General features: G+C 37.5%; 1 protein-coding gene across 8 annotated transcripts in view; it reads left to right on the forward strand.

Annotated features, from left to right (window-relative positions):
- OPA1 (OPA1 mitochondrial dynamin like GTPase) overlaps window positions 1-6,334 on the forward strand; it is a 53,339-nt gene extending 47,005 nt beyond the window's left edge. For all 8 annotated transcript variants that reach the window (XM_057421646.1, XM_057421651.1, XM_057421649.1 and 5 more), the window contains 2 exons: window positions 5,290-5,367; window positions 5,886-6,334. In XM_057421646.1, the coding sequence (XP_057277629.1) occupies window positions 5,290-5,331 (42 nt within the window). In that variant the 3' untranslated portion in view covers window positions 5,332-5,367; window positions 5,886-6,334. The remainder of the gene's footprint in view (window positions 1-5,289; window positions 5,368-5,885) is intronic.
- The last annotated feature ends 11,201 nt before the right edge of the window (window positions 6,335-17,535 follow it).

Consider the following 17,535-nt stretch of genomic DNA (forward strand, 5'->3'; position numbering starts at 1 on the left):
GAAGTAAAGCTTTTACATGGCCCTTAGAAAATCCAGGAATGTGGTACAAAGGGCTGAACTCTGAAGAGGTGATTTCCCCCTCCTCCCCTTCTCCACCTGGCTATTCATAGGGGTTCTGTACAGCTGGAGGGTTTGTGTCTTAGGTAGCCCTAAGCTAAGATTCGACTTTCAATAGGAAACTGTGGATCAACATTTCCCGTTTTAATGAATTACTTCTGGGCATTCTGATGAAATCTGTCTACAGACCAGGCTTTCTTTTTTATTAGAGTAAAGATGATGCATTCAGAGCAGTAAATTCAACATTTCTGCTTCTATGGTTAATTAACCATAGTATAGATGTGACACAGCAAGCAGTGAGAATGTTTATAGGCAAAGAAGGGATTAAGGAAAGGAAGGAAGATTAAAAAAAAAAAGGGGGAGGGGCAGGAAGGGGGCATGACTAAAGTCTAAACACAATCCAGAGTAAAAGGAGTAACAACCATGAGCTTTCAAAGCCATGTAAATATTAGTTGGAGGTAGAAATCACTTTAACATAGAACAGGAGAATATATAATGAGGTGTTAACACATTCTAGTCATGATGGTTTTATGCTATAAGTTTCATCGGAGTACAAAATAAAAGATTGATCTGTGTTCAGAAAGATTTGACTTAATTTTTTCTTGATGCTGCAACTGAAATTTGATTTCAAATGGGCAATCTTGTAAACAGGGAAAGGGAGAGCTTTTTCATTTGCTTACAGTACCCATGTAGTTTTCTTCCTGTTCTGGCACAGATAGACATGAACATCTTTAAAATCCTGTGCTAAAACCACTGGGTTTTTAAAGGTAAGTATGTATGATTTCAATGTGTCAAAATTCACTTATCTTCAGAAGCATAAGCAAGACAGGGTTTGTGGGCAGAGACCACCCCTTTTATTAAACCAATTAATGCAATTAGAAAGCATCTATCAATATTTTGTTGCTACTTAAAGCATGGTTGTTTTGGGGTTGTTTGGGTTTGGTTTTTTTTTTTATTATTTATTTTGTGTTCAGTACCATTTCAAGATTATTTGGCCTCTACCTCAGAAGGTTCATTTGACTACTTACTTGAGCTGTTTCATTTTAGCAGTGATTCCCTAGCTTCTGCACTGTTCGTTAGTAAATAAGCTCAACAACCTAAGCAGTTGTAAGACTGAATATTTATGGGATTTCCCTTCTGACCATCTTATGGTATGAGGAAAAGCGAATTTTATCTAGCTGCATCTGTCTGTGTTCGCACTGTTTCAAAATTCTCATTACAGATCAATTAGTTTGGGTTTGAGCCTTTTGGATTTAGGGCCATAGGTTTAATGAAAAGAAAATGAGCAGGTAGCAGTATTATTTCATATGAAGACAAAGAGAGACTGAGCATGAATGAGGATCTCAAGACATCTGAGTAAAGAATTTTCTTGTGCTGTCAGTAAAGATTTTGGGGATATGGAAGGAGGATTATAGGAATATTCATGACCAGATCAAGAGGCATGAGTTGATGTATGAACCAGCTTATCTTTTAGGTAAACAAGGGGTAAATGGGAAGTAGAATAGCCATTCATTGCCCCTAGGCCTGTGAATTTTACTCTTCTAAAGATGGAAACAAGGGGTTAGTTACAGTTATTCTTCATTGATTTAATTTGATTTTTGATCATGGTCTGATGGGTGCTGGAAGAGTTACGTATTTGTGACTTCAGGTCTGCATTAAAACTACCAAAGACCATATCATCTTTCTAGAATCCAGTGTGTAAGCCATAGTATATATTTAAACTTCTGCAGTGCCATATAAAAAGAGTGTAGTACTTCAACAGCCTTCCTTGATACTGGAACATTGTATAATGATGCTGTGGTAGTTCAACCTGTTACAAAAATAATTTGCCAGCAAGCTAAGTGCTTTTATTCCATTTCTGGCTTGTTCATGGAAAAGCACAGTACCACAAAACTAGAGCAACAGGTCACCATTGTCTATCCCTTAATATAATTACATAGTAAGTATTCTTATCTGAAATCTAAATAATGTTCTGGGTTTGGCATGTTGATACATCTTCCTCAAAACAGAAGCACTGTAATTTACAAGTGTAAGTCACTGATATTTTGATCTAGGTGTCAATCAAAACCCTGCAAATATGGGGACACAGTTTATGCATTTCACAGGGAACTTGCCTAAATAAAGATCTTACTCTTGAATTGTAACAACCAATTGTTGTTCCAAATGCAGTGTCACATGATGCTGATGAAACTATGGGCAGTTATTCTAGATTTGCAGACCCTGCACTTGCACCCATTAGGAAAGTTCTGCCTAAACATTTGTATTTACTGGTTTATTAAGATTAGTGTTGTGTAAATGCATATCTCTGCCATTAGCCTATTGAAAAAGTAAACCTAGTTTATCAGATTTCTCTCTGCTACAGAATAGACTTGTAGGAAAATGTAACAGGTTGGCTGGGGTGTGCTGAGGCTTTACTACTGCTAAGAATACAAGGCATAGCATGAATAATTGCAGCTACTTGGCAGTCATTGTAACTTTTCTAAGAATAGTCAGCATGTTTTTTCAAAGCATTAAATTACCTCAAGATCTCATAATTATTATAGTTAAGCAATCATTTCTATTCAGTCCAAGTATAAAAACTAATAAAATGCTCATAATATTGAGTCAATTTTAGTATGTCTGTTCTCTGAGCAAACACAGCTGATTCAGTATATTCTGGTGGAATACATATTTGATATCCTGTTATTTTAATATGCCCTAATCAGAAAATTAAAATAGATTTTGTTGGCACAGACCCTTTTTTTTTTTTTTTTTAAGCGTGAAATAATAATTACAGATTTTTGCTGATGCTCTGAATTTTCAGGACTGGAATATTTCATTAGCTAAGAGGTTGAGAAGGGAAAATATTTGCATTTAATACTGCTAAATCTGTCTGCTTTCACTGAGTAATGGCTTGATCAATACAAAGAACATACTTGGGGAAAGCATGTAGCAATTACAAAAAAAAAAGAAAGTAAAAAATAAAGCTATTGAAAGGACAACATGAAGAGATCTTTTGGGTTGCGAGATCTAATTTCCCGTTACTACTGACAGTTTGGCAATTTTGGAGAGCAAGGACCAGGATTAGTAATTTCCAAAAATAATGTCAAGTTTCTCCAAGATACAAAGATGTTATTTCAAAGGTTAATTTTGTAAACATAAATAGAGCATCAGTATTGGAAGCCAAGTTAAGTAGTTGCCTAAATAAATGCCATGTAATTAATGTTTTCATTACACAAGATACTTGTATACTGACACACAAACGGTACTTCTTTTTATTCTTTTAAAAAGTAATGAAAACACTTTGAATGTGCTTAGTAAGGAGAAGCGATCGTGGGGCTACTTTTTTTTTGCTGGCAGCTTTCAAATATTCTCTCTTCTCAACTGAATCACGGACTTTTTATTTTAATATTTTTTCTGGCAAAAAGCAACTACTGCTGTTTCTGAACTTCCAAGATACTGCTTTTGTCCTCACACTGACTGTAATCTTAATTGAATATCCAAGTACTTTAAAAAAAAAAAAAACAAAAACAAACAAAAAACAAACAAACAAACAAAAAACCACAAAATCAGCTGGAATTCAAGAAAGTTCCTCGGTGCTTTCTTTAGGACACGGAGTGTGATTCAACCTCACTGTATGTCTGTGTTTGTTCAGGGGATGCTGAAGTGTTGAAAGGATAAGTGGGCTTGCCCTTAATCATCTAAGAATTGGGTGACGAAGCTTGAGATCTCTTCATCCTCATGCAGGCCATTTTCCATATTTTATTTCACATGCTAGCTAAAATTCTCTACTTCTGTTAGAACAGGGCTACAGAGTTTTGTTGAGTTATTGTCATCATTACTATTGTAATTATTCTAAAATTATTTCATAGAAGTATTTCATAAACTGTGGGATAGTAATTTTTTCCTAGATGGATCTTTTAGTTCCCTTGGCTACATTCTTAGAGCATTCTCTTTGGAGGTAACTTTTTTGTTCCACTCATGCTTATGTATCCTATTTAAGGCTGTTTTATTTTTCTTTCTGCTCTACTCTTGTTTCAGCTCAGCACAGCATGTTTATAACACATGGTATTGCTAAAGAAAAGAAACCGTTAATAAAAGACAAAAAAAAAACCTCAAACCTTGTATCTCATACATGGGAACATACAGCATTAATCCAGTAGTATTTTTAACTGGGGGGTGGGGGGGGGGATTATCTGTGTTTATGTTCGTCTAGCTTATTTTTGTCTGTCCTACTGCTCTCTCCCTGTTCCTTCATGTCTCTGAAGTGTGTTTTCCATGGCCATAATCACACACAGAAGAAGCTTCAAATGAGGATGTGGTGAGAGAGAAGCAGGAAATCTTGCAGGCACTGGATTCCAGCTATGTTCTAAATTTTGCTTCATAGGCAATTTAATATATCAAATAGGTTGTATGATGACAAGCGTTACATGGAATTGAGAAAAGAGTGGAAAAAATGCCTAAACCTCTGAATTTTTCCCAGTCAATGTTGCCTTTTCAGTCTTAGTAACTATTTGTAATTGTGTTCAGATTGTATTTTTGTAGTGAAATAAGCTCCCAGCTGTAGTATTTCTATAAAGTAAGATTCTGCCCCCATCTATCTGGTTACCACTGAAATGCAAGAAAATAAAATGGAAGTTTTAAACATTCTTAACGTTGTGTGTGCCCTTTTGAATAGGTGTATTTTGAATACTGACATTTGGTTCCCTGAAATTTGCTGCTCAAAAAGAACTAGCTTTCAGTTCTTTTTAGAATTTTTAGTGGTGTTTGCAACGCTTGCTGTGGAGAATAAGGATATTTGGTTAAAAGAGAAAGGGATTAGTAGGAGTTATTCAAAAGATACCAACTCCCTACATGTAGCAGGTGTACAGTAGTTCTGCTGTGCATGATCTAATGAAAATTAGAGGTTTACAAAATAGAACGTCTCTAGCTTTGGATTGCTTTGGTAAATTTTTTATTTATTAAATTAACATAGTAATCATAGTGTTTTTCAAAAAGGGCAAGATTTTTTTTTATTCTGCTCTAGAAAAATGTTCTAAATCTTAGTAATTCAGTAACAATACATAGGGTAATATTGACAATAGCATTGAGTTTTGTTCATGTTTGCAAATTTAAGGGTTTGGGGGGGGGGATATTTGTTAGGGGATTTTTGTTTGGGGTTGGTTTTGTTTGGTTTCGGTTTTTGTTTTCTTTCTGGGCATGTCCTCAATTAAGTAATAGGTATTTGAAAAATGACCTCTTTAATTCCTTCAGAAAAAGTTCGGGAGATCCAGGAAAAGCTTGAAGCCTTCATAGAAGCCCTCCACCAAGAAAAGTAGATTATTCAAGCAGGTAATTGTGTGTCGACCACAAAAAGGTTGCCACAATTTTCTTCGTGCTCAGTATAAAATGATTATCCATTTCTGTTAGGTGCACATGTTTTCATACAGACTTTGTGAAAATTTCATTTTTAATTATTCCGGAGCCTGACTGCTGCTGCTGCTTTTCACTTTTTATCTGCAGATCTGTACTTCCATCTCTTAACACAGACTTTCTAAACTTAATAGAAATACAGTTACTGTCTAGTTATTCAGATATTGCGAAACACCATAAGCTATTTGATTACTCTCAGTTCATTATTTTTAAATCTGTTAAGAGAAAGAGGCATAACTAGCTGGAATCAAAAATTAGGGAACACTTGTCAATAAATGCGTTTTGATTTTTTTTTCCTTAAAGGCAGTGTGTATTATTAGCAAAAATATTTGCATTATTTCCAACCTTTTCTTCTATATTAATTCTCCAAAACATAAGCCTAAATGCTGTCATGTATTTGCACACATCTTAAAATTACCTCGTTTCTGTTTCAACAGCCACTTTACACAGGAGCGCAGCCTTTTCCAGGTTATCTTGCACAAAGAAGACTGAATAGAAATGGCTTTTGTATCCCATTCTCTTTCCTGTCTTTTGGAGAGCATCATGAGATGTTGCAGGAGAAAGAAAATAATGTCTCATGGGATTGAGAAGTTCAGTGAAAATCCACCTGCTCTTTTAATTTTTGAAGCTATGTGCACATGACAGAAGAATCTGACTTGTGTGTCAATGAGATAGCTTGGGAGCTTGCTGAAGTTGTATAATGAGGAGTTTTTTTTTGACCTGAAAGTTAAAAAAGCTTTTATTTTCAACATCTGTCTTGTATGTTTGAGCTGGATGAGATTCCTAAAGTTATTTTACCTATTGTCATTTTCTTGCCTGCAAACGATCCTGCCAGTTTGACATAAAGTTTTAGTATTTGTATGTACATTAAAACACCCTTCTAAGTGATGCCATTTCTATTTGTTGTATGCTCTGTGTTGAAGCATTCTCTGATCACCCTGGTACAGATTTAAAAGCATGAAATAGAGATCTTGAGGGGAAGTTGTGGATTTTGTTAAACTCCTAAACTCTTGAGGCAGGCACATCATCCAAGGAATACTTGTGCTTTCAAGTGAAAGTACAGACTGCTATTCACTGACACCTTAAAAGGTTTGGCTCAGGAAACAATGTCAATAGCTGCTTCTTTTACCCTTTCCTTCCCAATATATGTTGTTACTCTGGAATCATAGCTGATTACATTTCATTTCTGGGATTGCAGACTCTTAATTTCCTTGTTAACTCCTCCTTTCGCCATAGCTAGAAAGTAACCTGATTGAGTACATGTTAAATGTAGAAAGATACTTTGTAGAATTCCAAGTCATTCAACCTTCTTAACTCAAAAAGGAAGAATGCAGTTAATCTCATTTTTGTAATAGCTACTCTAAGACCAAAATCACTTCTGTAAGAATGTTACGCACAAGGTCCTTCCACACCAATTTGTTTTCTATCATTCAGTATAGTAAAAAAACAGTAAGTAGTCTTACTGCCTTTCAGTTTTGCTGTAGAAATGCCCCTCCTGCCAAATTTAGTATGATACAGGCTCTGTATCATAGGTGCCTGGTGATTAATCACCACCATTTTTTTTCTGTCCACAAATGATCTGGACACACTTCTGAGGAAGAAGACACTAGGCCTGAAACAGTTTGTTTTGCAGTTGTCTGATTATGTATATAGGAAAATGTACTTAGGTTTATTTTTCTCTTTTGAAAAGCTATTGATTCTGATGTGTGCAATTAAAGGTGAGAAATCTGAACATTTTTCAACATACACTCTTTCCGTTTGCTCTCAGAAGAGACAATACAAAATTTGGTGAGATGTTCCCCAAATGTTCAGGAATAAAATCTTTAGTCAAGTGGACAAAAATTCAGTGTAGAGCTATTCATAAAATGCTGTTGAAAGGTTAAATATTTCAAGGTGATCTAACAATGTTTAAAATTACTTCCTGAAAATGAGTGCTTGAGAACAGAAAAATGAAAAAATGTCTTGTGTTATCATCATTCTCTGAAGATAACTTCAGAAATGTAAGTTTGCGTAATTATGAAGGCAGAGTCCTTCGGTTGTATAGCAAACCCCAACAACAAAAAAAACATACAAAAAACCCCACAACCCGACAAAAACAAAAAGCCACCCAACCCAAAACCAACAAAAAAGAACTATTGTATTTGCCTAAAGATCACTGTTTGAAATTTGTGTAATGTAAATATTGCAGAATGTCTCATACAGTGGCCCATTGTTCATCTCTTTTAGTGTGCTGTTCCTACAGTTTTTCTTCTGACTTCTCTGTGCTGCTCATCTAAGACTTAGCATGATGTATTCCATTAAAACGAGGTATTTATTGAATAAAAATGTAACTGAAGGAATAATAAAAATGTGGGATTTGAACACAATATTTCACCAGATTCAGAAATTACTTTAGCCTATTTCTCATTTGTTAAATTGTGACAAAGTACGCTATTAGTGATATTAAAATGCCTGATTCAGAAATGCTGTGTCAGCACCAAGTTAGTGGTAACTTTACTCTTATCTTTTGCTATATAAATTAATGGTTGCCTTACCATTTATGTAATACATTTAGTCAAAGGGGTCTTACGAAAATCATTATGTTGAAAGCTGTGTCTCTGGAAGTTCAGACATGTCTCTGGAGGTTTAGACAATTGTTGAAAGTATAAATGAAGGCTGTTGTGGAGTGTTACTTTTAGATGCATTTAAAACAAACATGCTTACTGGGACAGGGGGTTTGAGAGCTATAGAGCAATCAGCTTACCAACCCATGAGTTCAGTGTATCTTTTAGTTGAAGAAAAATTTTACAAAATTAATTAAAAAAATTCTCTGTAAAGCTCTGATATTGAAGATGCTGCATATGTGCTCCACAAAGCTTAAAATGCAGACCTGGACATGTTAGGATCAGTGAAGGGTTGTAACAATATTAACTTCATTAAACATGATTAAACTAAACAAAAATGGTCTTGTTAAATAAGTAAGGTAATTTTATGCTTTTTTTTTTTTCAGGATTTTATGTTAAGGTTAGAACAAGGAAGAGTTACAGGAAGCTGTGCTTATCTCACTAGTAAGTTAGCATCACTTAAGTAAAAATGGGCTTAATGTGTGCTATTAGTTGGTGGCTTCATAATTGGTCCTTGTAAGGAGTTTCTCGCTGGTTAGATGTAGTTACATTAAGCAGCATAAGAAGGATGTGATGACTAGTACAGTACTTTTTAGATGGTAAAAAGTTACTTGAGCTGTCTCTAAAATTTATGTGATACTGAAAAGTATGTAATTTCAAACTGGTTTGCATAAGTTTGCATAATTTTTCTGTGTTACATATACTACCTTCAGATTCTGCATTAAGCAGTTTATTGTAAGGAACAAAGACTAATCCATAACTTCTGTGGCTTTTTGAGGTTAGGGAGGGGATCAGCAAATGCAAGTATAATTATTTCATAAATAGATATTTCATTTCCTAAGCATGTTCTTTACTATCATGTAGATATGGTATTTGCAAATTGTAATAGTATCATAGCATCCTGTCATTCAGTAACGCAAAAAAGGATGTTGATTTTCACATGATCCAGAGCAATCCATGAAATGAGTTGTGAATGAGCCAAGGTTTAATTATTAATGGCCAAGGATTTTTCTGTCACTTCTTCATGAAAAAGGTACAAGTGGTGCTTTTTCAAGTTTGAAAATTACCCTTTATGAGCAGCTACTACTAAACAGGTTTATCTAAATTATCAGACCAAAAGAGAGATGAAAAACTTGGAAATCTGTCAAAGTGTCAAAAGCAAGCATAGTTAAATTAGAGGGTGAAAATGTGAAATTTGTAGCCATTACAAACATACTGGTATGCACTATTTCACCATCAAGGATATATGAACTCTAAACTGAGTTATGATGTATTTCCAAATCTAAAGTTTAGTGAATTTAATTTTCTTATACCTTAAATGTAACTTAGTAACTCTCAACAGTCATATTAAAAAATAAGCAAGAGATTTCATCACTTCAGTTGGGAAATACTGAAATACGGCATCCCTAGGTCTGACCCAGGGCTTCTTGAAGGGTTCTGTTCTGTGGAGATTTGGTCCTGGAGATGTCTGTAGGATATTTTTACGTCAGGTAAGATGTTGCTATATGAACTCAGTCTGTGATGATATCTCTGTTTTTGCAGAGTTGCAGAATGAGTTTTCTTTGACTATTTGGAATGTGATTCTAGGTCTTGAGGTACTTCGAAAAATGTTCCAGTCATACTTCCTCACTACATAGGATGCCCTTGCAGTGACTTGCAGTCTCCAAGTTACTTGTTTATATTAGTTTTGTTTATGTCAGTTTAGAGCTATTTTATCCTCTTCTATTTTGTAATTAGTTCAGTAAGCCATCTTCCTTTTCATTCAGTAAGGTAAAATGCATTTTAAAGCCCTTGCAAGACATATGTAGTCATGCAACTCTGAAAGCTGAGGTTTGTCAAAAATGCTGTATGTTCTGTATGGCTGTGATCACAGACTTTTTACAGAACAAGGCTGTTACCAAGGATTTTTTAGTATAAAATACTACACAGAAACAAAGGGAAGAACCTGAAAGGATATAGAGATTGTAATGATTGTTCATGCTGCAGTGCTGGAATGAAAAACCTTTGTAGACTTCTGTGTACACAAATCTTGCATCTGCTGTCACCTCAGTGCTGTAGCACATCAGAAGGTGAAATTATCAAAACTGTTGTTCTGTAAGAAATGCTAAAAATCACAGGCATGATTCTAGTTTTGACTGTAGAAGTGATTCAGAAAATGGTCCTGAAAGTGCTGCTGGAATGGCTTGTGAAAGAACTCTAGAGCCAACCTCGGGAACTGTTCTAAAACATTTCTGAAATTGCATCTAGGTAAGTTTCCTGGGTTGGTGCTGTCAGTCAGTGGGGAAATATTTCCAGAAGTGGCTCTAGAAGTGATTGTGGCAATAAAGCAGAGTGCTTAGTCTAGCAGCTATTGTAGTGATTCTCACATTGACTCTCAGTTGGGTTCTAGGCATGGTTCCGGAGATGAATCCAGAAATAAACCTGACATTGACTGTGGGACTGATTTCTGGAATTGACTGTAGGTGCTGTTCTAGAGGCAATTCCAGAAGTATTCCTAGCCATTTCTCTTGAAAAGCTGATTACTGTGCATAGCTAGAACTGGTTCTGTTTGTGATTGTATAGAACTGATAAAAAAGCTGTTCATTTGCTGCTGTTGGAAGTCCATAGGGTCTAAGAGTGCTTCTAGAGCAGTGTGTCCTAACCTGTGTGGTGATTGCACATTCTGACTTCAAAAATGATTTCTGAACTTTGATTCGTGACAGCCCACAAGATGAGCTTTGTTCAAGTTTTTCACCCAAAGGACAACAATGAACTCTTTGAAGGTTAATCAGTGGTATATTTATTGGATTATAAGATTCCTAATATAGGGGAAGATGTGAAGTTTGAATTTAAAGGGTATTTTATAATAAATTTGAATTTAAAGGGTATTTTATAATAAGTTTTATAACAGAAATAATGTAAGAATTCTATCCTTTTTAACATTTTAGACACTTTCTTTTTTTACCCAGGAAAGAGCTGAGCATCACTGGGCAAGACTGGCAGCTGCCACGTCCTTAGAACTGCAAGGGACAGGCACATTCTGGTTGTGCTCTATTACAGTCAGCCTTACCATCTAGCCTCGTGAAATAAGTGTTAAGGTAACAGTATGCCCCCTATGCTATGATAACATTTGAAACACTGTTTGCCTCATCTCCACAAGCCGATTGCCTTTGGGTTTTGATGTTTAGAGATGGAACATTCATTGCAACCTTTCTTACAATGAGTCTGTTCTGGATCATGTGAAAATCAACATCCTTTTTTGTGTTGCTGCCTGACAGGATGCTACAATACTATTAGCATTTGCAAAGAGTTTGCTGTGTCTGATAGTGCAACCCCCAGATCACAGGCTGCTCAGTTTATGTTTCTCTATTATGTGAAAGACACAAAGAAGCTGAAGGCTGGCAAAGGCCTGTCAAATCTTGTAATGTAGCGAGCGACCCCAGAGCTTCATTCTGCTTTATATCATCCCTTGTTCTCCATCCCACCCCTTTCCTTGAATGGGCTCTGAGGTAGGTAAATGAATTCAGTGGTATGGTAGGCAGATGATTCCTTTCTGACCTCATTCCTGTACCATTTGTTTCCAGGCTTGTTAGAGGGAAAGGATATATCTGAACCTTTTGTTTCAAATAATTTTCTTGCAGGTTGGGGAGTTAATGCAGACCTTGTCTGAACTCACCCAAGCAGAAACTGTTCTGGGTACAAGTCATGACACGCTTGGTCCCTTGGAATTGCCAGATTAAAGGAGAAAGCAGTGAATTGGAATTCTTTCACATTTGGCATTCCTTAAACACCTGGATACTTTTTTTTTTTTTCCCCCCTCACGTGCATGTGTTTGTATCCTCCCTCATGCCTTGAAACATCTGTCTTAAGAGCAGTCAAGAAGCAGAGAAAGAAAACCTTTGAACAGTCCAGTGTTAGTTTTTCAGTTGAGGCTGAAGCCGAGTAGAGCATATGCTGAAAAACAGTGGATTGCAAAGTGGTATTTCAGACCTATGTCTGAAATTGTCAGAGCCCTTCTTAGGTTTGAAGAAAGTTAAGTCTCGTTTGTTAGGGATTAATTGATCTTGGATCATGTGTTTGATGGGAAGGAAATCAATGGTTTCTCATATACCAGGCCTGAATCATTGGAGCAATGAGATCTTTCAGACTAGTTTCCAGAGCTATGCATCCTTGAAGATACTTTTGTAGAAGGAAGACTGGAGGCATGTGATCAGTAGCAAAATGCGAGGTGTATAATATCACCATAGCTACCCTGCGTAGTCATACCCTGCATTTGCTCTCTATGCTGTCAATGCCATGATGTTTGGCAGGTTGTTCTTACCTCCTGCGTAATGGATTCCTAAGGTATCAAACAACACAGAAATACTACTGCTTCCAGGTTTTCATTGTACATAACAGTAAGTTTGCAGTATCCAAAGTTTAAAATCATAAGTAAACCAGAACAGGAGCTAAACAACATTATTTCACTCTCAGTATTCATGGAGGTGTTCTGCTGAAATGTTCTGGATAACTTGAACTGCACAGCAGCATACATCTTGTAGGAAGATGGGAGATGCACAACATCTCCACCTACTTAGCCCAGTAGAAATGCAGTGAGAGGCCTGTTTATCGTTTGGGCTCGTCGCTTTGTGTTGCGTGTATACTTCACAGAAGACTTCCATAAGATAGAGCAGACACCAGGGTGGATCTGCAAGACCATCAGGCTTCAACTGATATGGAAGACACAAAGGGGATGAAAGAGAATGGTCATAATACAGGTAAGGGTGTTGCCTTAAAAAAATGTAGATACATTCATGACTTTATGTTGTGGGAGTGTAGCTTAAATATGCAGACATAAGGGATATTGTCTATCATACTTATGCCTATGCATATTAATGTATTTGCTGCATATGTGTATAGAGATACATGATAATGTTATGAAATGATGAGTAAGCAAAGAGAAAAGCCAAATTCCATATCCTGCACAGGTTCAGGGCATCCCAAAGCATGATCATGCTTCATTTGTGATTCCTCTGTAGTATGTGTATGTCTCAGGTGGGAGATGAGTTCATCAGCAGCTGTAATCTCAAACTCACCTAATCTGAAAACTCTTCGCATGTGCAAATTATTTTGTAGTTTAGGACTAATTATGGACTAAATATTTCATCCAGACAGAATAGCTTCCTTGCCCAGCCTGCTGGGTTTCCTGCTAAAACGCTTGAGAGTTTCGCAAGGTTCCGGTACTGATATATGTATAGCCTTGTGTGAGGCCTTGCCTGCTTTCTCACAAGCAATACCAGCATGAATATTAACTGTACAAGGCCCTTTAAAAAATACGTAAGTAACTAAAAAATTGTAAATTCCTCCACCAATAACCTGGAAGGTAATGCTGTCCCTTTTGTTATTATCATGTAGCACCTCTGCTTTAAGCAGCAGACAAAAGATTCATTTTTTTATCATGGCTTTTATCTGGCAGCTTCAATCAATTAGATCTTTTTCCAAGGAAGCTTTTTTTTCAAATAAATGTTTATTTTATGGCCCAAGGTTGATTGCCACTGAACACTGTTGCCAGAAGGAAAATAGTTTCTTTTTTAAAAGGCCTTTTTGCCTCCTCTCAATTTCTGCAGAGTTCATCCCTTCAGCTGGAGGAGATAACGCTTCCTTTTTCAGTAAAAGAAAATAGTTTTCCATTGCCTGGTGTCTGAAAGTTAGGATTCCACAAAGCTTATGGAAGTACAACTAGCCATGGGTTATCTCATGAAGGTTTTTCTCTGTACACTGCTTTGTTGCATGTTTTTACACACCCTGTTTACTTGTCCTTTGCTTTTCCTGTCAGGACAACCTTCTTGCCTGTCCTCTGCCCTGTTGGCATGCAAATTACATGCACACCAGGTGACATTCTCTGGCCTGTACTGTGCTGAAGTTCAGATCAGGTGCTTTATAATAGTACTGTCTGGCTTGAAAAATAACATAGTGTAATTCACACTACAGCTCACATCCCATTTCAGGTTAGTTCCCGGTGTCTTGTTTTTAGCTACAGATGTGTAGCACGTTTTACAAAGATACCTGTATCTCAACATACATGCTATGTGTGCAAATGAAAGAACATACTGACGACTTCAGAAATCGTGACTTGCTGACTGGTTTCAGCATAGCCCAGAACAGAATTTATTTAAGTATCTGGTCTGAAAGAGAATGCTATTTATTAGGAGATGAGTAACAGAGAAGAAACATTGGAGAGTGGTTTGTGGCTGGAGGCTGTTTTGATGTGGAAACAAGGGAATATTATACCACTTGCTGAAGCTTAGAGCAGCTCCTGGAACCTCACTGAAATCAAGCTTTGTACTGAAAAGGCTTGTAGCCTGTTGGGCCAAGAGACAGGGATTACAAGAATATTCATGACTTCCAAGAATCAGCAGGTGAGACATAATGCATGCATTTGCCCCTCCCCCCTTTCCCCAGCTCATCCTTTTGGTAAACAGTTCATAAAGGCTGGGTTCCCAGAGTGACTGAACTCAGTTCCTGATCTTTTTTTTTCTCCTCTTTTTTTTCCCCTCCATTCTTTATAAAAAGGATTGCAGTGTTTCTGCCGCTTGTCCCAAGCAGAAGCACGGACTCCCCTTTTCATTTCTAAAGAGCAACTGTGTGGCTGAACCAGAAGTCTTGTGACATAACTTAAGAAAGTAGAATGGTATCTTAGCATCCAAGGCCTCTTTTAAAATGTTAAGAAAAGCCTTTCTGAGAGCTTAGATAAGCTGGAGAGGAATCTCAGTGACATATGTGCATTGTCTTAGGAAAGCATGGGTTGAAGCCAAGTGGTGGGCCTCTGCCTTTAATATACTAGGCATTTGTCATGCCTGCTTCGGTGTGCTTGCTATTTAGTAAACACCCAGTATGTAGAGTCCATGCGGTTAGAAGCAGTTGCAGTATGTGACTGATACAGGACACTGTTACAGGAGAGTGAGTGGCAGGAGATGGGTAAAGAGTATTTTTTCAGGTTTTCCCAGGTGAAGAACAAAGGCATGGTCTATAGAAGGTTTCACCGATCAAGCTTTTGCAAAATTGTCTCACTCTTTCACTGTAGTATGGGCAGCGAGGGATTCTGATCAATGCTGCTGCTGCCCCGACTGACAGGCTTTACCTGCAGGCATGAAGTTATATGCTCGTGTCATGGGGTGGGGACAATTGTTAGCTCTTTCAGTGAAGCCTGTTTGTTGTTAGCTCTTTGGGGCCTGAAACAGTGCCTGCAGTTAACAGAAGAGGACATACTTGATTTTTGCTTTAACTCAGTGTTGCTGCATGCTTTTTCTCTGCGGAAATACGTCAGTACCGCTGGCTCTGTCATGTGATCTAGCACAAGTCCATTCTACTGGTTTGTCATTCTCCTGTACATGGACTGCAGCTGCAGATCAGTAATAAAATTATTTGTCAGTGGGAGGTGTCACAATGAATGCAAGGGAAGGGCATTTAGGCTGCTCTCAGTCCACAGCTTGTGCCACTTACCCAGGGCTGGGTGCAACTGGGGCACTAATCCTCCCTGTATCTACTCTGGTGTAAGGCAAGGATGGGTGCTTCTCCAGGTCCATCAGGATTCCCAGCAGTGATAGCCAGCCTTTCTTCCTGCACTGAGATCCAGGTGACTGAACAAAAGTGTGTTTTGTTACAAATGTACCACTTCGCCAGAATTTACTGTAGTCTGAAGCTTGCAGAACATCTTTCAATTAAGCCACAGCAATCATTCTACATTAAATGAAGATAACTTTTTTTATTTAATGTTTTCAGCCTTTTGAGGAAGGATGTTCACAGCATTTTAAATCCCCCTTGGAACTTCAGGCTGTAAGAGTTATAGTGTATCCTACAAATGATCCTACAAAACTGTTGTTACACTTGGTTTGAAAGTGTCTCAACATAGGAATGCTTGTTTGTTGTATCCTGGTAGCAGCATCCAAACAAGATTTCAACAGTTTTCTTGTTAATCTGAGTGCGACTCAACAGCACTTAGTTCTGCGGCTGGAATTTGGTCCCTAACAATTGAAACTGAACTGCTGTCTGCTCAATATAGTTTTTCTAGTAACCGATGCATCTAGGTCAACAAACTGACAGGCATTGCTCATTTTACTGCTTGGCAAATATTGAACTAAAGTCTTCAGCACTGTAACACTGTTGACAATTGCAGGATAATGGCATTGTCCTCTTTTGTTACAATGGAGTGCATCTTCGAGTCCGATTCTGGCATAACACACTCTGTAAACAACAAGGGGTGTTGTGATTTGGAGTCCCAAGTGTTTGCTTTGACAATATAAACTTACTGCCTGCTCTCTGAAACCAAACATCCTGTCTCTGCCATGGTTACTTCAAACTGATATTGAAACAAGCCACACTCTTCCTGAAAACACTGGAGGGCAATGGCGTAGCTGCTGTTAAAGGAGCTCTTTTCTCTTTTTGAAAGCTATCTCTACCACCCTCCTTTATTATGCTGTAGGTCCATGTTGAGGAGTCCAGATTAGGCTTCAAGAGGCTGAAAGTGAAGAATAATACTTGGAAGAAAAAAAAATCACTGTGGATTACTGCAGTTAACACTAGTCCCTCTGGAAAGGGAATGCTGTGTTGCAAGCCTATAGGTTCTTTCTTTTCTATGACAGCATGTAAGAAGAGACAAAATGGGTATGAGCCAAAACACAACTGACAGTTCTAGTGCACATGTCCTGTTACCTGAACAGAGCAGTGCTCCTGGCCTCTTCCTTGTCCTCTCCAAAATGAAACATCCCCATGCCTTATGTGAGGTCCAGGGTCATTTCAGTCCCAGCCTCCATAGTTTCAAGTTCATAGTCTCTCCCTTCTGTTTCCCTAGGATTCCCTAGCTTGCTCGTTTGCTAACGTGAGTCATTACACTGAGTCAGACTGGAGTAATTCAGCTTTGTGCGATTCAGTAGGGACATGCCCCAGAAGAATGGTGCCATTAAGAAAGATTTTTTTCCATGCTACCTTTGGTCTTTGTTCACTTTATCATTTATTTCATATTTAGGTTAAGGGTGAAGATGCAAGCAGATCTGCCTTTCCTTTGCTTCACATATCTGCTTTCTTCTATGGTTCATCTTGCACGTGAACTGCAAGGAATCTTTATTTAGGCCAGTTTGCAGTTAAAATGTTAGAAAACCTAAATCATAGTGAATCTGTTTGAAAAGTGTCTAACTACACATTTGCAGTTGCAGTATTACATGTGAAATGTTAACCCAAATGCTGCTAGGAGGTGAATTTGCAAGAAAGAGCTTTTACAGACAGTTGGACCCTGCTTCTCTAGACTGGTGCCCACCAGTTGCAGGATTGGTCCACTCCACAGATGTATTCAGAAATTAATCCACAGCTTTTGATACACAGTGGATTAATTTCTGTGAACACACAAATAGGTATAGCATGTGCCATTTATGGCCTTTTCGAATTGAGCTAATGGTGTTTCCTTTTCCTTTGTGTCTCAGAGAAGAAAAACAGCAAAACAAAACAAAACAGCTTTGCTTTGGGGTTAATG

Source organism: Pezoporus wallicus, unplaced genomic scaffold (genome assembly GCF_028554395.1).
Source record: "Pezoporus wallicus isolate ANWC-B61680 ecotype Strahan unplaced genomic scaffold, APGP_CSIRO_Pwel_v1 scaffold_7402, whole genome shotgun sequence".
Lineage (NCBI taxonomy): Eukaryota > Metazoa > Chordata > Aves > Psittaciformes > Psittacidae > Pezoporus > Pezoporus wallicus.